The sequence below is a fragment of the Ovis aries genome, chromosome 1 (genome assembly GCF_016772045.2).
Source record: "Ovis aries strain OAR_USU_Benz2616 breed Rambouillet chromosome 1, ARS-UI_Ramb_v3.0, whole genome shotgun sequence".
NCBI lineage: Eukaryota > Metazoa > Chordata > Mammalia > Artiodactyla > Bovidae > Ovis > Ovis aries.
Window position 1 is genome coordinate 88488222 of NC_056054.1, and position 21488 is coordinate 88509709.

Sequence of the window (21488 nt, forward strand, 5' to 3'; positions counted from 1 at the left end):
TGTAAGCTTACCTTATGCTCTGCTGAGTGGTTGGAGATTCCTTTTTTAGTGTGATACTTGTCAGATTTTCACCAGTGCTGAACACTGGAATATTGTGGGCAGCATGTTATTATCTGTAGAGCTATAAGCACAGATGTTTTGCATCACAGACTTAAATATTAAGGTCTACAAATTGTGTATAATTTTAGTAAAGATACTTATTAAATGTCTATGATTTTATTTTTGTACCTTCATTGGACTTTTCACATAAGTACATGTCTATGCAAAGAGGAATTTTGTTAGACCATATGTGCACCCTTCCCTGAATTCCCACAGCAGTTTGTTCATAATATGTTATAGCTTAGTTATTTACAAGACTCCCCACCACCACTTTGAGCTTGAGGGCATGGATGGCATATTTCAATCTTTCTGTTCCCTCTAAGATCTAGAACAATCCGGTGCTATTAAATAACTAGATGAATCACATTTGTTCATTGTCCCACAAATAAGTACAGATCACCCACCTAGTGTTAGGTATGGTATAAGATTTTGGGAAAAGAATGTTAAGACATGCATGGCTCCTGCACTTCTGTGTCTTACATATCAGTGTGGGGAAAAGACCAAAAAAACCCAACAATTAACAAAAAAAACTTCAAAATGTGTTAAGTGCTATGAAAGAAGTATCATGTTCAAGCCAAGTTATAGCAGAAGAGGGAAATTTGCTGATTACAACTGGAGAGGTTACATAGGACAGTGATCAGTATTATTGTAATCTGAATTCCAGGTAATGAGGATTTTAAAACATTTAAAATGTTCACTTTTATTGTTATAATTTGTTAAAACACTTTCTCAGTTAATAAAGTGGCTGTGCTGCAAAATTTATAGATTCCTTTATAGGTTAATTGATGGCTTTCTGTAAGATCAGAATAAAATATTAACTCCTTGCCACAATCTATAAACCTCTGCATTGTTGGGCTTTTCATACTCTCCTTTATCTCACTCTTTCATATGGTTTACTGTGGTCCAGCTATAGTGATCCCACAGATATGAATAAGAAAGATAAGCTGGATTTTGCCTCAGGGTCTGTTTTCCTTTCTTGAACTGTTCTCTTGCTCTTGGAATGGCTCTCTCCTTTTCCTCTGAATTTAGTATGTGAAGTGAAAGTGAAGTTGCTCAGTCGTGTCCTACTCTTTGCTACCCCATGGGCTGTAGCCTACCAGGCTCCTCGGTCCATGGGATTTTCCAGGCAAGAGTACTGGAGTGGGCTGCCATTTCCTTCTCCAGGGGATCTTCCCAGCACAGGGGTCGAACCTGGGCCTCCTGCATTGCAGACAGACACTTCACTTTTTGAGCCACCAGGTATAAATGCTTCTTTTTCATGGTCTTCAACCACCTTATCTACAATGTTCGTCTTCAGCTATTTTCTGACTCCACATCTTGTTTTCTTCATACTGCCCACCACAGTGTGTAAGTGTGTAATGTCATTTGCTTATTTGCCTTTTTTTACTTATTTTTCCATTGGACTTGGGAACTGGGATCATGTCTGTCTTGTTTACTGTATTCAGATATTGGCTGAATGCATTTGAAACTTGGAATCCATTTTCTCATAAAAACTTATCACTGGTGGCTGGGTTTCTAAGCTAACCAGCACTAGTTTTCATTTCTTGCATTAATTTTTTAGTTCCTTGTAGTGTGGGTAGAAAATGATGTTTTCTCCTCAACCTTTTGGTCATAGGCTTGACTCTAGATAAAAATCTCAGGTAGCTAAAATAATTTTTGTAATGTTTGTACCTCCTTTCCATACTCCTATCTCAGATCCTTTCCCCTTTCTCTCCATGGAGTCTCCTCTTCTATTGTAGCAACCTTCTCTGTCTTGCTCCCTTGATATGCTTGCTTTTCACTTGCTGAAATTCAGAAACTCCTCTTTCTTTTTTCCTGAGATGGTTTTCCTGGAAGTTGCCTTCTAGTTTCAGGTGTGATGGGAGGAAGGAAGAGTGGAGCTGGATCTGTGGCAGTGTCAGCAGCCTCTTTGGCTACCTGTGTGGAAAGCAAAGGGCAGCGTGCATCTGAATTTTTATTTGCAATCTTGTTGCTAGTAAGCTTCACAGAGATAGTGTTGCCAAATTGAAATATCCTTTTTACATGTACGTATTATATAATAAGTAGGTCTAGGAAGGTTGGTCAAAATGTAGATTTTTCTTAAATAGAAGGACAAAAATCTAGGTCAGAAGGGGAAAACACTTAAAAGGAAAAGTATCCAATTTATCATATAGTCCTGCCAGATGCTCGAACTTAAAACCATTAGGATCAGAAACTTGTAGCTGTTTAGTGCCAAAAGCAGGCCAGCATCCTCAATGTGTCACTTTTTTTTTTCAAACTATGGGAGAATGGGTCACTACAATAATAAAATATAAATTGAGTTGGCCAAACTTTTTATTCCCATTTAAGTGGAAATCTGTAAGAGCTGATTGATTATAGCTCACCAAATACGAAAATACATCATTCAGCTTGACTTCCGAAAATTTGGCCGCTTGATAGTACAGTATTTTGGTGGTCATTGGTCTGTTATTTCATCATCTAAAATGATTTTGTAACCAGATGTTTGACATTATATAGATATTACTTTAAAACACTTTAAATCAGTTTCTTTATGATACAATTGAGTGTGTGAAAGAATTCTTTGAAATAGTAGAAAATTAGCTTTGGTTTGTCTTGGCTTGAAATTATTTTGTTATTTTTATTTCAGAGCACTTGAGTTAGTTAAACTGGGCTACCAGTGATTCTTTCGCAGTTTCTGAAAATGTAAGTCAGTTAATAACTACAGTAACTATTCTCTAAACCAATTATTGAGATACAGGATTAACTGAGGTTTGGGATGCCACTTTAGATCATTAGTGACACTGGAATTTATTTATGGGAATAGAGAGAAGTTGTGGGCATATTTTGATACTAAGTTCATTGCTGAGTTGTCCTAGACCCTGTATCACATTCTGTATTCCCATAGTGCAGCATTTCTGGGAATTTCGTACTGTGTTCTGGATAGCTTTCTGCCAGATCAAAGTACACCTGTGTTGGTCAAATGCCACTACCCTTTTAGTTCTGTTAAGATTTTTTTTTTCTTTCTTAATCCTTTAATGGTTTCTCTTCCTGCTCACTAACCATGAGTTTCTTTTTCTCTTCATACTTAATCCTTTTAAGAAATTTTCTGCTTTCCAATCTTCAACTAGGCGTTAGCTTCCAAGTTAAAAAATTGAAATTTTGATATCTCACCCAAACTCCAGTCATTTGATTTTTGTCTAAAACCTCTCTACGTAAAAGTTGCATGTATGTCTTTCCTACTTTCATTCCGAGATCCCCTCTCGTCTCATACCTCCCAAAAGCCAAAATAACTGATTTTCCTTCTAAACTCTCCTAAGTATTTCCTCTTGATTCCTCCTCCTAATTACTTACAGATTTGACTGTCTTCATATTTCCATTTTTACCACCCTACTATAGGCCCTCACCACTTCAAACCTTTGGTGTCACCATACTAATTTTTATGTTATCAGCTTCTCATTGTTTTCTTACATTGGTTAATAACTTACGGTAATTATATTATTTCTGATCCTTTCTAAGTCAGGTACAGGTACTTCGTGGGTTTAAATTTAAGGTTTACAAAAAACCTTATGAGGGACAGGGAGGCCTGGCCTGCTGCAGTGCATGGGGTCGCGAAGAGTCGGACATGGGTTTGTGACTGAACAACAACAGCATAAACAGTCGTCACTGAATGCACTTAAAACTGTTTTTTTACTGCCTCAGTTTATCAGTTCACTCTGCTAACACATAAATACTGTCCTCTTAAAGTTAATTTTTTTCATTGTTGTTTATTCCCTCATGGAATATTATCTATGTCCGTTTCCGCTAAAAAGTTCTGTCTTTTAATTTAAACAGAAACCCTGTTTATATGAACCTCATTTAACAGCTGTGTGAACTTGGACAAGTTAATTAGCCTCTCTGTGCCTTAGTTTAATTTTCTGTAAAAACTGGAGTAATTAATAGTATTTAGCATCTATGGTGGTTGTGAAGATTAAATGAGTAAATATATAAAACTTGCTTAAAGTGTTTAGTACATAGTGAGTGCTCAATAAGTATTAGCTATTCACATTAAATAAAAATCTAGTTTAAGACCCATTCTATTTAAGTCATTTATCCAATATTAAGACTGGTTTACTAGTTGTCTTTGAGTGTGTCTTGGACCTCAGTTTCTGCATATGTGAAATGATCAGGTCATTATTAGGTTTTTTCCAATTTATACTGTGATAGTAGTGTGAAACTGAAAAAACAAATCATGAGCTTTGAAGTCAGGTAAGCTATAAGGTAACAGGAAGCATATTATTATTAAAATTCTTAATATTTTTCACATAAAGATGAGGTTATGTGACTTCTTTTGGCTTTACACCAGTAAGAATTAGAACTAAAAGCAGATCCCTGTTTTTCTGATCCCTGTTTAATGTGTATTATTTTATTGCCAGTTCGATTTTTAAAAATGTACTGACATTGATATAAATAGTGGCTGACAAATATATCTTTTTTTTCCTACCCCCAGGGAAAGACCATCCACCAAAAGCTATAAAACAAGATAAAGTATTCTCCTCAAATAAAAGAAAGCCAAGATCCATGAGTGGGCATCGGTCGACAAGGAAACGATGTGGAGATTCTCACCCGGAGTCCCCTTTGGGCTTCGGGCATATGAGTACTCCGGGGTGTGTATTAAATAAGTTGTTCCAGTTACCCACACCACCATTGTCAAGACATCAACTTAAGCGGCTAGAAGAACACAGGTATCAGAGTGCCGGACGGTCCTTGCTTGAGCCTTTGATGCAGGGGTATTGGGAATGGCTCGTTGGCAGAGTTCCCTCCTGGATTGCTCCAAATCTGATCACGATCATTGGATTGTCAATAAACATCTGTACAACTGTTTTATTAGTCTTCTACTGCCCTACAGCTACAGAGCAGGTAAGAGGAATTTCTTTTATAACAGATATAAACATTTATTACATGCCGGAAACACTATAATTGGGATTTTTAGGTTATTTTAGCTAAAGGTAAGATAATGTAACAGCTATTTGTCAGCTGTTTTAAAGTATCCTGTCATATATACTATTAATAACTCTCATAACTACAACCTACTTTACATACACTATGCTTATGAGAAACCAGAAGCAAAGTGTGGACTCTGATGCCAGTGGATAAATTAATGTTAGTTGAGATTAACATGTAAAGTGTTCCTTTAAAATCAGTGAATCTAAATGCTTTACAAAAACAATTTTATCCCCCTTTATTATGGCTAATAAAGTCTTAAAGTCAAGTCAAGTCAAGTCGCTCAGTCGTGTCCAACTCTTTGCGACCCCATGGACTATAGCCCACCAGGCTTCTCCGTCCATGGGATTTTCCAGGCAAGAATACTGGAGTGGGTTGCCATTTCCTTCTCCAGTAAAGTCTTAGCAAGGTTTAAAATGATCAGAGAGGAAAGTCTCTGGTAGGAAGATGGCACAGCTATAAATTAGTCATATTGAAAGTGTTCTCTTGATTTCCAGTGAGAGTTGTTGAATATCCCTTTTCTCTTCCTGTAAACATATGTGGCTGATAACCCCAGGTGTATCTCTGTTGTTCTGTTATTTTAACACAGCAAAAGAAAATAGAAGAAAGAAACGATGTAATGTATTTCCTGCTCTGTATCTTGCTGTGGCTGCTGTTAAAAAAAGGAAATATGGTATTGCTGGGCATTCTCAAATATAAATGTCTCTGCTGCTCTTTCACTTTTACCTTTTCTCTGCTGCTAAGTCGCTTCAGTCGTGTCCGACTTTGTGTGACCCCATAGACAGCAGCCCATCAGGCTCCCCCATCCCTGGGATTCTCCAGGCAAGAACACTGGAGTGGGTTGCCATTTCCTTCTCCAATGCATGAAAGTGAAAAGTGAAAGTGAAGTTGCTCAGTCGTGTCTGACTCTTAGCGACCCCATGGACTGCAGCCTACCAGGCTCCTCCGTCCATGGGATTTTCCAGGCAAGAGTACTGGAGTAGGGTGCCATTGCCTTCTCCCTACCTTCCCTCTACTCACTACTTAAAACCCAAACTGAAACTCAGTGGGTAAATTGAAGTTTATTTGGCTTCAAAATGTCCTTCAGTTCAATTCAGTTCAGTCACTCAGTCATGTCCGACTCTTTGCGACCCCATGAATCGCAGCACGCCAGGCCTCCCTGTCCTTGTCAAAAAGTTAACCAAGGTAGTTAGGTAGATGAAAGAGAATCAAAACATTTACTGTGCCAGCTTGATCAATACAGATAAGCCAAGAAGATAGAAGGTGATCCTCAAATAAAGCTGTTGAAAGTGACTGTAAATCATAATGGCTACAATGCTCCTTGTCTTGTTTTAAACTTGAAGTAATTTTTTCAATGTAGTCTTTTTCAGCTGATTTTTTTTTTTTTGAGGTAAAATTATCACCATTTAATCCCTTATCCCTTTCTGTTTTCATTAATTCATTTGTTTCCACATATAGCTCTTAATGTAAACAGGTATTGAGGGTCATAGTTACATATAAAACATATTTTTGTCTTTTGTCTTTTTCCAAATACTTATTTTCCCCTCCCCCTTGATTACCTTTAATTCCTCTTTTACTATGCAGATATAATTCATACAGATTATATGGATATATTTCTGGTTTCCCCTCATTTTTTTAACTATCTTGCTTTACGTCAATCTGGAAACAAAAATAAACACCAGTACAATTGTTTAAATATATCTTGGGATTCTTTATCACATTTCCTTGGCGCTGTTTTTCCTGTGGATCACTTGAGGCTCTGACATCTCCTTTCAGAGGAATCTGGTCCAGATCACACACATCTTAGAGATACAACAGGGAAGTGGGTTGGTTGCATTTGAAACCTTCTAAGTTCTAAACTAATTCCAGGAGAAAAATCAGGGAATGAGAACAAGTTCAAGATTAGCTTGGCCACTAATAGTCATTTTTTGAACACCTAGATGGCAACCCATTCCAGTATTCTTGCCTAGAGAATCTCGTGGACAGAGGAGCCTGGTGGGCTGCTGTCCATAGGGTTGCACAGAGTCGGACATGACTGAAGCGACTTAGCATGCGTGCATGCATTGGAGAAGGAAATGGCAACCCACTCCAATATTCTTGCCTAGAGAATCTCAGGGACAGAGAAGCCTGCTGGGCTGCCGTCTATGGGGTCACACAGAGTTGGGCACGACTGAAGCAACTTAGCAGCAGCAGCAGCAGCAGCAGACTGTACCAGACACCATGTTCCCTGTAACACTTTTCTTCAGCCTCTTTTCGTAAGTGATTTGGAATTATTAGAGTAACCCTGGCATTAGTTAAATCTTTGGGAAACTTCCAGAATAGGAACTACGCTCATTTCAGAATGCTACTGGGAGAAATCAAGGTAGATTATGACTATAATAGTTTCCTGACTTACACATTCAGTATATCAGACTCTTAACCCAGCTGAGACCGTACTTGCTCCTGAATGAGAAGGCTTTCTTCTTAAAACAACTCTGTGAGTTGTGAAATAATGGAAACAAAGAAGAAATAGATAAATATTAAAATGTTCTACATATTCACAAGAAAAAAGAAAAGTCCAAAGATAAGAAGGCTTTGCTTCTGTCTCTTATATATGTAATTACCATCTTGCTGTTTTCTAGGAGGTTGTTATTTAGTCACTAAGTTGTATCCAGTTCTGTTCCAGGGTAACACATTTCCCCATTAAAATCCTAAACCGCCCCCTCCCCCAAGAAGTTCCTTGTTTTTCTAGTCCCCTAAAGCAGTAGTGTTCAGCAGAATTTTCTGTGATGATGATAGTGTTCTGTGTCTGTGTGATCTGATATGGAGGCCATAGGTACTTATGGCTATTGAATATTTGAAATGTACCTAGCAGCTGAGGAACTGAATTTTTGGTTTCTTATAATGAATTTAAACTAAAATAGTCACAGATGGCTGGCTAATGGCCATTGTATAAGACAGTGAAGCTCTAGAGAATTACTGGATTCCTCTAATAACAAGCAGTAAACCCAAGTTTAGAAGGGAGAGTTCTTAGTCACATAAGAGTAATCACTTAGTGGACTTTCCTGGTGGCTCAATGGATAAGAATCCCCCTGCCCATGCAGGGGACATGGATTTGATCCCTGGTCCGGGAAGATTCCACATGCCTTGGAACAACTAAGCCTTTGCGCCACAGTTGCTGAGCCCACTCTCTAGAGCCCATGGGCTGCACCCGCTGAGCCTCCATGCTGCAGCGACTGACGCATGCACACTCCAGAGCCAGTGAGCCACAGCTCCTAAGTGCACATGCTGCCGCTGCTAAGCCTGGGCGCCTAGTGCCTGTGCCCTGAAATCGAAGACACTGCAGTGAGAAGCCTATGCAACACAACTGGAGAGGAGCCCCTACTCTGCACCACTAGAGAAAGCCTGTGTACAGCAGTGAAGACCCAGCACAACCAAAAGTGATAATAAAAACTTTAAGAAACAAATACGTTTAAAAAAAAAGATGAACCACTTAGTCCAGTGCTGCCATGTAAACGTGGTTACGAAATCACAGTTATTCTTTTCCAGGTTTGTAACTCGAGCTTGGGGGAGGTATATATGGTGATCTTTTTATCAGCCTCAGTGTTTTAAAGTATGAGATGCCAAAAAAAAAAACATTTAAGAGAAGATCTTTACCTTTAGTAACTGAGTCTAAATAGGTCTCTGGGCTTTCCAGGTAGCTCAGTGGTAAAGAATCTGCCTGTCAATGCAGGAGATGTGAGTGGGTTTGATCCCTGTATTAGGAAGATCCGCTGAAGAAGGAATTGGCAACCCACTCCAGTATTCTTACCTGAAAATTCCCATGGACAGAGGAGCCTGGCAAGCTACAGTCCATTGGGCTGCAAGAGTTGGACATGGCTGAACACCCACTCACAAATCGATCTCTCTCAGGGAGATACCTCTTTGTAGTGCAGCATATACTGAATATTTTTGGCAGCTCTGAGTAGTTTACTTTGCAGCTCTGAGCATTTAGTACAGTTAACTTGAAAACCAATATCTGAGAAAATATCTTGTGGTTATAAAATTGTTTTCATGGCCTAAGCATAGGAAAATAGGAAAAAATGATGCAAAAAACTCTTTTACTTTCTTACAGAGAACAGACCAAATAGAAGCTCCCTTTTTAATGCATCACATTTAAATTCAGTGTTAGTGGTTTAGTTTCTGTCTGACAAAAGAGAAATTGTTTCTTGAAAATGTGACCATAATAAGTATTTGGAAAGTAATGTAAGCACTCTGTCTAGTAAGTAGATCATTATTTCCATAGTGTTGCTTCATGAAACAGTGAAAAAAATCAGTCACGTGCTCAAATACATTTGGGAAATGGCAGCATGTTGCATCCTCCTTGAACATGCACAATACGAGTTAGCAGTCTTAAGGCCTGGAAGCAGTCCTGCAGTGGAAAAATCGCTTTAACATTGTTTAATCCGGTGTTTTCCAACTGAGTTTAACATGGAAATTTTCTTTTTGTGTAATACCTATGCTGCTGCTGCTGCTGCTAAGTCACTTCAGTCGTGTCTGACTCTGTGTGACCCCATAGACGGCCGCCCACCAGGCTCCCCCGTCCCGGGGATTCTCCAGGCAAGAACACTGGAGTGGGTTGCCATTTCCTTCTCCAGTGCATGAAAGTGAAAAGTGAAAGTGAAGTCGCTCAGTTGTGTCCGACTGTTTGCGACCCCATGGACTGCAGCCTACCAGGCCGTCCATGGGATTTTCCAGGCAAGAGTACTGGAGTGGGGTGCCATTGCCTTCTCCAGTAATACCTATAAACATCTTCAAAAATACAACTTAGGAAAAACCTTATTAGCTATTCATTAATTGATTCTCAAAGTCTAAATGTTAGGAGGAATCTTACACAAGTTGTCTAATCTAATCTCGAATGGCATTTCTGTATTACCCCTGTGAAGTAGTTACCCAGCATCTGCTTGAGTATCCCTGCAAAACAGGAAATTTAATCCTCTCATAATTCTGATTGTTTTGAAAAGATTTTCATTATGTAGCACCTGGATCTTCTCTCCCATAGCTTCCAACTTCTCTGGAGAATGAATATAACATATCTGCAAGTAAAAATATATTCGCCAAACATAATATTAATATGTTTTGTGACTCTTGTTTTTTAAATTTTATTTCACAGGCACCCCTGTGGGCGTATATTGCTTGTGCGTGCGGCCTTTTCATTTACCAGTCTTTGGATGCTATTGATGGAAAACAGGCAAGAAGAACTAATAGTAGTTCTCCATTGGGAGAACTTTTTGATCATGGGTGTGATTCACTATCGACAGGTATTATTGATTTTTTAATGTTAATGATTAATAGTATTAAAAGGAATATGAAAACAATGATAAGATAAAAGGCTTGTGATATTATAGTAGTTATCAGAAGTGATTTTATATTAAGTTTTAATATTGTCAAAAAATAAAAGCTGGTTAATACTTGTTCATTATTTGATGATATCAGGAAATTTAGAAATTAATTTCTACCTAAGTTATTTTTAACCCTAAATGTTATTGTTTTGGCACCTGTTGTTTTTAAATTCTTAGGGCATAATTGTTATCATGAAAAAATTCTCATAAATTATAGATGAGAGTTCAGTAATGGGAGACTAAGAAATTCATAGTCTTTGTATTTTTGTTTTTGCCTTTTTGAAGTTTTTATTAAGATATAATTCACTTACTATAAAATTCATCCTTTTAAAGTGTACAGTTTAGTGACTTTTAGTGTAGTCACAAAATTATGCAACCATTACATTATCTAATTCCAAAGTGAAAAGTGAAAGTCGCTCAGTCGTGTCTGACTCTTTGTGACCCCATACAGTCCATGGAATTCTCCAGGTCAGAATACTGGCGTGGGTAGCAGTTCCCTTCTCAAGGGGATCATCCCAACCCAAGGGTTGAACTCAGGTCTCCCACCTTGCAAGCGGATTCTTTACCAGCTGAGCCACCAGGGAAGCCCTCTAATTCCAAAACATTTTGTCAGATGTCAGTTTTTTCCTTTCCACTCCAAAAGGGAATCATTTGCTAGTAGTCACTCTGCATTCCCTACTTCCCCCAGGCCCTGGTAACCACCAAGTTACTATCTCTATGAATTTGCCTGTTTTAGACATCTCGTATGAACACTTAGTAAATTCAGCCATTATTTTAACTCTACAGATATTTCTGAATTCTGATTCTACTCCAGGTTATATTAGCTATTAATTTTGTACTGGTAGATAAATGTTGATCAGTTTTACAAGATAGTCTTTAATTTAAATGGATATTATACAGACATTTAAAATTTCATTGTAGACTTGGACTGTAACTGTGATAGTGGGCTTTGATGAAAAGACTAAAAAAAAAGTACACTAAGGTGCTAGCAAAAGATATTACTATAATTAGATTATATGTGGTATGTCTTTATTTGTACCATTTAAAGAATAATAATTTAGTACTTCTTTAGAGGGGAAAAAAGAGATTTAGAAATTAAATGAGAGTTTCTAACTAGTCTTCTTTTCAAGAACTCTGTTCCCCCTGACTCCCCACCTTGCCACATACTCCTCCCAACACACTTACTTTTTTATTTAGTTCTTCAGTTGGTTTCTTGTCATTTGGCACAGCGTTTAAAATATTTTTAAAGAGGCAAACAAAAACCCTTGATGGTTTTACTTTGTGAACTCAGATTCACAAATGTGAGCATATGTTAAAATCATTGTTTGATTGTATCCTGATAGCAGCTTGCTTAGCAGAGGGGAAGGAACAGATAAGTTCATGTAAATCTTAAGAAAAAGCTTCTACTGAAGATGCTAGTTGGGCAGCTTGAAAAACTATTATAATTTAATTTGGTAACAGCAGAATGATAGTTCTGGATTTTTTTTCTAACTGATAGTCATTTTTGCATTGTAGTTTGAGTTCGAAACTTTTATAGGCAGTCCTTTTTTTGTTTTTAATGTATATTACCCATAGTGAAATCTGCTAAATAAAAAAGATTGCTATCTAAAGCCAGTGAATTACCTAGGCTTTTGTCTTTCTTTCTTTTTGACTTTCTGCCTTGTAATTTTTCACTGCTCACTAGTACTGTATCATTGAGTTGAGGGAATACAGACATACCTCAGATGCATTGTGGATTCAGTTTCAGACCACTGCAATACAGCGAATATTGCAATAAAGTGAGACACACAAGTTTTTTTTATTTCCTAGTGTATGTAAAACTTATTTTTACACTACGGTTTAGTCTGTTAACTGTGCAATAACATTATTTCTGAAAAATGTACGTTATTTAATTAAAAAATGTTGATTTAAAAAAATGCTATCATCTGAGCCTTCAGCAAGTTGTGATCTTTTTTGCAGTAGTAACATCAAAGATCACTGATCAGAAATCATGACAAATGTAATAATGAAAAAAAATTGGAAGTATTTTAACAATGACCAAAATGTGACACAGAGATACTAAGTGAGCTAAAACTGTTGAAAAGAAAGTGGCACTGATAGACATGCAATGCAAGGCTGCCACAAACCTTTAACTGAAAAAAAAAAAAAAAAAAAAAAAAGCAATATCTGGAAGCACAGTATCTGTAAAGTGTAATAAAACGAGATACGCATGTACTCCAAAAAAATGCTAAAATATTTTAGTTGTTTTCAAGAAGTTTGTTTTCACCTAGTGGTATAGTGAAGTAACAGATCGAAGTTACAGGGTAAATGTTAATATAAAAGACTATAGCCTGCTTTCCTATTTGCGTAGATGACTGAAAAAAGATTAAACATTCATATCTTTTTGCCTCATCTAAAATCATTATGGAAATCAGTCCTGGGTGTTCTTTGGAAGGACTGATGCTAAAGCTGAAACTACAGTACTTTGGCCACCTCATGCGAAGAGTTGACTCATTGGAAAAGACTCTGATGCTGGGAGTGATTGGGGGCAGGAGGAGACGGGGACGACAGAGGATGAGATGGCTGGATGGCATCACCGACTCAATGGACATGAGTTTGAGTGAACTCCGGGAGATGGTGATGGACAGGGAGGCCTGGTGTACTGCAATTCATGGGGTGGCAAAGAGTCGGACACGCCTGAGCGACTGAACTGAAAATCATTACCAGCTTAGTTAATGTTTGTTAATCAGATTGTTTAGTTTTTTCACTGTAATCTTTCTTTTTCAGTTTTTGTGGTTCTTGGAACTTGTATTGCAGTGCAACTGGGGACAAACCCTGATTGGATGTTTTTTTGTTGTTTTGCTGGGACATTCATGTTCTATTGTGCACACTGGCAAACATACGTTTCTGGAACATTACGATTTGGAATGTAAGTAACAGTTAACGGTGTGTGTTTTTTCTCTCTCAGATATGAAGAATGTTGCTCATAGATGTTTAAGTATTAGAAATTGGTCAAATCACTAGTTTAGTAAATAAAAGAAACTTTCATTATTTTATCATGTGTCCTTCTGTCACACTGTTTAAAAGGAAATATTAGAATAGCCCCTTCACTCATATCCAACTGTTTTTCCCTCAAATTCATTTTTCTTTTTCCCCACTGTTATTCATCTTAATATTGTGTTTTATTTTGACCTATGAAGTTGTATTTTCAGGAAAGAAAAGATAGTTTATGAAAGCTAAGAGCAACTCTTTAAATATCATAGCTTAATTAGATTTTTCTCTCTTCATGTTATTTTTATTAATCTATAAATATCTAAACTGATGATACTTTAGAGGATATGAGCACAACATATAGATTATTACTGCTAACAAAATGCCTAAGAATTAAAAAAATTTGGAGTTCTTTAAACTCCAAAATGAATAGTTCCTACTTGATAATTAGTGCTTTTCTGTTAATATTTTGTGTGTGTTTATGTAAATATTCATGAGTAAGCCAGTCTTGGAAAGGTTAAGGATGGAATTCACCAACTGGTGTTTAATTAAGTATCACAGATCTGATTTACAGTACTGTAGTTAGTCTTTTAATTTTTTCCTGGTGTAGGTTAAATGAAAAAGAACGTGAGAAAAGACTCTGAAAACTTCATGGAATATCATAATAAAAATCTCTGATGTGAAGTGATAGGAGACCGTCTTAACCAAGTCTTTCATTAAGACAAATCATTAACGGATTTTAAAATTTTAGGTCACTGATAAACTTAGTTTTCTAGTCCTTGAAAAAGCCAGAATGCATAGAAATTTAGCTGTCCCCTACAAGTTCTCTTCAGGTGATTTTTGCTAACCTTATTTAAATAGGATTTAAGATGTTCTTATGACAGTAAATGAATAATTAATAATAATTTGAATGTTAACTAAAAGACATGTCTTGGAATGACTTAAAAATAGAGGGATTTAGAGAATGTGTTTAAGGCACAGCTTAAGTGGCAATAGTTGTCATGAGTTTCTAATTGAAAACTGTTCTGTGCATTCATCAGCAGTTTATAAAATGATCTATGCTCAGAAAATATGGAAGATATCAAATACTTTAAAAAAAGCAGTAATCAAAAATATTGTGTACAGATTTTTTTTCAATATTTTCATAGTTTCATTGTAATCTCAGTAATGTTTTTATAGTCTTTATCTGCATTAGGTAAAAATCACAAAATATAAAGGACTTCTAAGATCACTTGATTTGCCCTAATTCAGTTTTAATTGTTAGTGATGTTATTGTTTTCAAAAATAGCAGAATTTGTAGTGCTTGGGTTTCACAAAGTTTATGTTTCATTGGTTATTATGTTAGGGTTAACTTTCAAACCCTTATTTTGAAAGCTTATTTATCACTTAGCCCTAATTTATTTTCTTTCCCTTTCAAGTAAAGCAGCACCAGTCTTAGGGTATGGGAAGTGAAGAAAGGAAAGCAAATGAACCATGGAACAGGGGAAGAGTTAAATAGACAGTATTTTTAGAGGTGATTTGCTTTCTTTTTGCCAGTCTTGAAATTTCCCATGTGGTATATTCCTTTGATGAAATACATACTTGGAGAATTACAAGCAGTTCTATATTGTTAAATCATAAGATGCCTGTAGGGGTGTGGTAGGAGATAGGCTGGAGAAGATCCAGAAAATCACAGGCCTTCTGTGTTCTGCCAATAACTGAGGCCTTTTCATCCTCAATCAATGGAGAATCTTTGCAGGAAGTGAGAAAAGATCAGTCTGGCAACAGTTTGGAGGGTGAATTGGAGTGGGCTATGACAGAAGTTAGATCCTTTAGGAGGCATTAACATAATTAAATATGAGGAATGATGAAATCTGAACTAGCAGTCACAGTGCTATTGTAGAGAAAGGGGAAACTTCTCTGACCATCCAGTGTTTGGTACTTTGCCTTCCAGTGCAGGGAGTGTGGGTTCAGTCCCTGTTAGGGAGCTAACATGCCACATGCCTTGTGTCCAAAGAACCAAAACATGAAACAGAAGCAGTATCATAACAAATTCAATAAAGACTTTAGAAATGGTCCACATAAAAAAATCTTTAAAAAAAAAGACAAGAAAGGGATATGTTAGAGAGAAACTTAACAGGTAGAAACTATAGGCCATAGTCTGTATTTGAATATGGAGAATGAATGAGAGAGCAGAGGTTGGAATGAGTCCCATTTCCCCTTCTAGGGTAGCTGAATGAAAGATGGGAAAAGGAACCTATTTGAAGGAATAGTTTTCTCTAGAACACGTATGTGACGGATTTTAGACATCTAAACAGAATGAGAATAGCAGAAAATGTAGAGAGCAAGCCTAGAAAGAAGCCTGTGAAAATTATTGAACAGCCAGAGTAGGAAGAGGCATACCAGAAAGAAAAGCCAGAAGAGGGATGAATTTCAAAAGAGAACAATGCTAAATGCTGCCAAGACTCAAAATGAGGCCATACCGTAGGGAATAGAAGTAAATGGAATTATGAGCTGTATCTTTGCTCTGATCACTGAAATCTGATTTGCTGAAAGCTGCCTTGCACAGAGTATCAATACCTTTCACATCTAGACAGACCTCTGTCCTTTAGTGCTTCTGGACTAAGCAAGTAGAGATCTGATGGAGATAAGTACTGCTAATTGGGACCCTTCTTGACCCAGTTTATACCTTTGGAACTTTTCCTAGCCCTGGATATGAAAAACTGAGGGAGGGATGTGGCCTTAGATGTTAGAACTTCATAGAAGCATAGGTTAGGAGGAAAAGAAAAATTATGAATTGAAGCTCATGGGTAAACATTTGTAAAATAGTCTTTTAATTGTTCATGGATCATATTAAATGAAAGAGTTCATATTTCTTAAGGCCTAAGCCTTCTATATCTAGATACTTTTAAATATAACTTGTATGTATAGAAACATTTTTATAAATTAAATGCTTAGAAACCCTAAACAATCTTTAATAAAACTATATTTATATAAAATGAAGGCCTTAAAAAATCTTACACATTGTAAAAGGTAAAACCATTAAATTACTATCTCAGGAAAAAAAATGACTCAAGTTGTCTTTCCAGAAGAGAACAAAAGAAAGAAATTGTAATAGATTGAACTCATGCCAGTGTCTTTCCTCAGGTGTTATCTCCATATTATCTGCATATCAGCTTTGGCAAGGCCCATGACTTTCGTGGGCCTCATTTCCCAACTTGTAAGAGTTTGATATCTAAGGTTCCTTCTGTGAGTCTGTTACTTTTACAGATATTATTTCAGCTCATGGCATTTTTCAGTTCATATATCTAGGGTTTCACATTTACATTAACCAAAAACCTGGCCACCAGCATTTATTCCTATGTAAATAAATAACTTATGACTTTTTCCTTTTCTGTAGTTAATTGAAAAAAGTTAGTAGGCTGTGTATTTACTGGTAGTCTGACAAATCAAGTTCATCTTCTTATCCTGATAACCTCTAAAGAATAAGTGCTCAGAGACCTCCTGCCTCCAAGTAATTAAAAATTGTTGTCTGTTGATATATAATCTACTTTCTGTGGACTAAGAATTAGGAAATTTCCTATGTATAAAATAGATAAACAAGATCCTACTGTATAGCACAGGGAACTATATTCAATACCCTGTAATAAACCATAATAGAAAAGAATATAAAAAAGAATATATGTATTATGTATATAACATATATTTTATATATATATAATGTTACATCTTGTATAACTGAATCACTTTGCTATGCAGTAGAAACTAACACAACATTGTAAATCAACTATACTTCAATAAAAAATAAAAGAAGGAAATTTCCTATTGAATGCCTGTATAGGATCTACCTGTCTTTAAATGTTTAAGATTTATCACATTAATTATTTAGTATCAGAGATTTTCCTTTTAGTTTCTAGTTCCTGTTTTTTTTTCCCCTCAGTAATAATTAATTCAGTTGGACTTGCCCATTTAAATTTTATCAAATTATTATAGGTAATACTTTCTGGTGGCTCAGACGGTAAAGGGTCTGCCTACAATGCGGGAGACCCGGGCTCAGTCCCTGGGTTGGGAAGATCTCCTGGAGAAGGAAATGGCAACCCACTCCAGTATTCTTGCCTGGAAAATCCCATGGACGGAGGATTCCGTTAGGCTGTAGTCTGTGAGGTCGCAAAGAGTCAGACAAGACTGAGCGACTTCACTTTTATACTAAAATAACTATCTATATTAGTGTAAAACCTAGACTGTAGTTTGACTCTCAGATCATCAGGTAAAATCACAGACTTCTTTCTTATTCTCATTCCTCAGTTCTTGATTTTTATTGTGTAGTTTTTATTGAAGTCTCTTCTATACTGCCTCTTCTTTTTCTGTCACCATGTGTTCCAAAACTTCTTTAGTGATTATATTGGATGTTTTAATGATTTTTATGACTAATAAAGTAATCCCATACTGTAGAGAGATATAATGCTTATGAGGAATTAAGGGAAGAGAGAGGAAGAAGAATAAGATTCTAGACTAGAGATTATCGGGAAGCAGGATAGATAAATGGCCGATTTGATTTTTGCTCTGACTATATTAAAAGAGGTCACACATTCACTCTGCTACTTGCCCTTTCTACATCCATGTGAGAATTTTACTGAGCTTGCAAAGGCAGGAGCAGGATGAGGTATGGAGAAGTAAAGGGGTGTCAGATGATTAGTGGTTTTGCAAACACGTAGATGACTATCCATTGGGGCTCCTGGGAAGTATTTTTATCCACCGGGAAGTCTGGGTAGGTTCTGGCACTGAAGGGACCTATGTCACAGACAATGTGATTATTTTTGGCAAGCAGTATTCAACATTCCTAGGTAACTGAGCATTGACTGTGTTTTTAGTTCCATTGTTTCCAACTGCTATTTGTAAGTCATTTGTTCAGTGTATTAGTTTTGATTTTTAAACTTCTATACTATTTTGATTTGGGTAAGAATACCTGTATGCATAAGGATAATAATAGTGCCGTATAAATTGTATCATTGAATCTTTAGATGTCTTTATAAGGAGAATGCTACATTTTAAATCTGTTTTTGCTCCCTTGTTTTCGTAGGGCTATTTAGCAAAAGTTCTGAGTAAAGTTACTTTGAAATGTTTGTTTCCTTATGCATAGATTCGATGTTACAGAGTCCCAGATCATAATTATAATATGCCAGCTTCTCACAGGAACCCTGGGACCTTGGTTCTGGAACTTCACGGTAACTGCTAGAATATTCATGCTGTCCAATGAACAATGGCGTAAACTCAATAAAGACAGCACCTTTGTCATGCACAGAGTAATTAAAAAACAAAAATTCAAAAGTCTTCCTGGTGGTATTTCACAGACAAACAGGTCATTAGAAAACAAATAATTTTAATATATAATAGGGCAATAAAAATCCACCCTATTAAACAAAATTTTTTGAAATTAATATTTCTGGTGATTTGATGCTAAAAACAGTTCTTTCCCATTTACCTGATATACCTTATATTATTTTTGCTCTATGTAATATTTTTGAAACAAATACCTTTCCACCATTAAACAGAACTTTTTGGTATTTATATTTTGGAAAAAATAAGCCAAGCAGAGTTTTCCTTAGATAGGTAATTTGAGAAGCTTCTTTATAATTATATAGAAAAGGTTCTGTTTATTCTCTTAACATTCTTTAAGATACCTGGTACTAGTTCTTCTGCTTCTATTAAATGATCTTGGTTTAAAAAAAATAATGCTAGAAGCTATTGTCACTTCTATTTGTTTTGCTTACTGTTTTCCTCTCTTAGTTGTGCTTTAAAAACTAAGTATTCTTAGCTTTTCATGTTACTATCGGTCGTTCTTTGAATACCTTCTTTTTTCTATTTTGTTTTGGTAAATATTATTTCCTTAATGCTAACAGAGTAAGTAATGATCTTTTGCCCCCCTTCATATTAGAATTATAATTTTGGCCTTATAACTTTTAAATGTTCAAAAAAACTTATTAGTAAATGGTTTCCCAGTGAAATTTTCCAGAATCCTTTACACTTTAGTCTGAAAGATTTTACTTATAAGAAAAACAGTTTTCAAAAAAATTTTTACAGTTTAAATAGTATTGGGAAAAAAATAATATTGGGGAACTGTTCATATTATAGATCATTCTGGCAATACACGGCTGCTGCCGCTGCTAAGTCACTTGAGTCGTGTCCGACTCTGTGCGACCCCATAGACGGCAGCCCACCAGGCTCCCCCATCCCTGGGATTCCTCCAGGCAAGAACACTGGAGTGGGTTGCCATTTCCTCCTCCAATGCATCAAAGTGAAAAGTGAAAGTGAAGTTGCTCAGTCGTGTCCGACTCGTAGTGACGCCATGGACTGCAGCCCACCAGGCTCCTCCATAATACAAGGCTAGAAGGCTGCATTAGGTTTTGTGCATTGAGTCCCCGTATCCAAAAATGCTTCAGTAATATGATAGAAATAGTGAGTCTCTGATAGCAGAGTGCTTTCTGAAAAGTATCTTGCAGCATTGTAAATCCATTTATTCAGTGGTGGTAGTGGTGGCTGTGGGGACAAATTAATAGTGAAGGATATCCTACGCCATTTTTTCAAATTAACTTGGAATATGGAATATATTAAGAAGTACTATAGGCATGTTTTAGAAGCAAAACTGAAGCCATTTTCAGTTGAATTACAACATATTGGCATAGTTATTTGTGAGATTCCCTCCCCGAGCAGAACAATGTGCATAGTTTAGGATGTGTCATTCTATAGCTCTCCTTTGCCTTTAGCCTGTTTCTAGTACTTTCTCCAAAGACCTGAAGCTTTGTTCTCACTTCAGTTGTCTAGATTTATAATTTTTGATAGCTCATTTATTAATATTAAACTTACCAAAAGTTTTTTCCACTAGTGTTCTTAATTAAATTAATAGGATATTAACTCTTTTACCTTCACTTTGTCTGTCTATAACAAAGTACCTTCTGTTTATAGAGTGCTTCCTATTAAAATGTTTTTAAAAGTGCATTTTAATTTTACCATCATGAAAAATGTTTTAGAAATACATTTTTTTCTCCAGATATATTGTCTTCACTGTTATCAATTGCTAACTTGCATAGATTTTCCTTTGCTTTTAATGTGTGTTGCTTTAACTGATTTGATCATAGAAATGAAATTGTCAGATGTGCTTTCTTTTTTATTTACAAAGTTCAGAGGAAGTTCTAAGCTTCAGAAAGAGTTGTTCTTTCTAATTTATTTCCAACTTATTTCAGTTTATTAGTGTCTAAACCTGTGTTAGCTGTTGCCTGTTGTATTCTGCCATTTTAGGGAAAATTGTGTTAGAATGTGAGAAGTGTCATGCTAAAACATACAGACATCTTAAAGACAGCAAGTTAAAAGCATATGTCAAATGTTTGTCCCAGATGATTAGTAGACTGAAAATTAGAAGAGTTTCAGCACTCTTCTAATATGGAGGAACAACATTAATTTCTTTCAAGACTCTTCCACTTATCATTCTATAACCTTGAAAAGTCACTTACCGTATCTGACCAGATTTCCTCATCTATAAATGGTGGTAATATTTCCTACCTCCTAGGATAGTTGTGAAGGTTAAAAAAGTAAAAAACATGCTATGTGCTGACTACAGTGCTTATCATATATAAATAAGTGTTCATTTTCATTATAAGACCTGTGTTAATAACTCCCACTAATTTCCAGGTTTCTTCCAAAATTGATATTGCTATTTTGAAAGGAAGAATATGTCTATGACCTCTTTATTTAACTCTGAGATTATTACTAAATGAAAGAAGAGTCCTCTCTTCTAATTTTTCTATTTCCAAAGGTGATAGGGATAGGCTGCCCCTTAAATTTGAGACCTAAACTTTCGTTCCTCTTAGAGGACTTGTTCTGCTCTAGCCTTTGCCTATTTTTCTCTTATTCGAAGTCACTGAATGGGTTGTGTTTTTTTAGTTTTCTCAGATACTCTTAAAGATCCCTATAGTCATTCATGTGGTAGATAGTACTGTTTTAAATATTTCAAAGATAGAGGCTTAGGCTTTATATATAACACTTGACTTTAAAATACTCTTAGTTGTCTCTTAGCTATATGTTTAATGTTATTAACATTAAATTTGTCATGCCCAATTTTCCCCT

The 21488-nt window shown here is 36.2% G+C and overlaps 1 protein-coding gene across 5 annotated transcripts in view; it reads left to right on the plus strand.

The window, feature by feature from the left end:
• Positions 1 to 21488, plus strand: part of CEPT1 (choline/ethanolamine phosphotransferase 1) — a 38483-nt gene that overhangs the window by 2583 nt on the left and 14412 nt on the right. For 3 of the 5 annotated variants that reach the window (XM_012178381.5, XM_004002312.5, XM_042252224.1), the window contains exons 2-4: positions 4565 to 4974; positions 10190 to 10337; positions 13185 to 13326. In XM_012178381.5, coding sequence (XP_012033771.1) covers positions 4636 to 4974; positions 10190 to 10337; positions 13185 to 13326 — 629 coding nt within the window. In that variant the 5' untranslated portion in view covers positions 4565 to 4635. Of the gene's footprint in view, positions 1 to 2725; positions 2782 to 4564; positions 4975 to 10189; positions 10338 to 13184; positions 13327 to 18507; positions 18593 to 21488 lie in introns of all 5 variants that reach the window. The other 2 variants (XM_012178375.4, XM_042252225.1) reach the window with 2 other exon arrangements.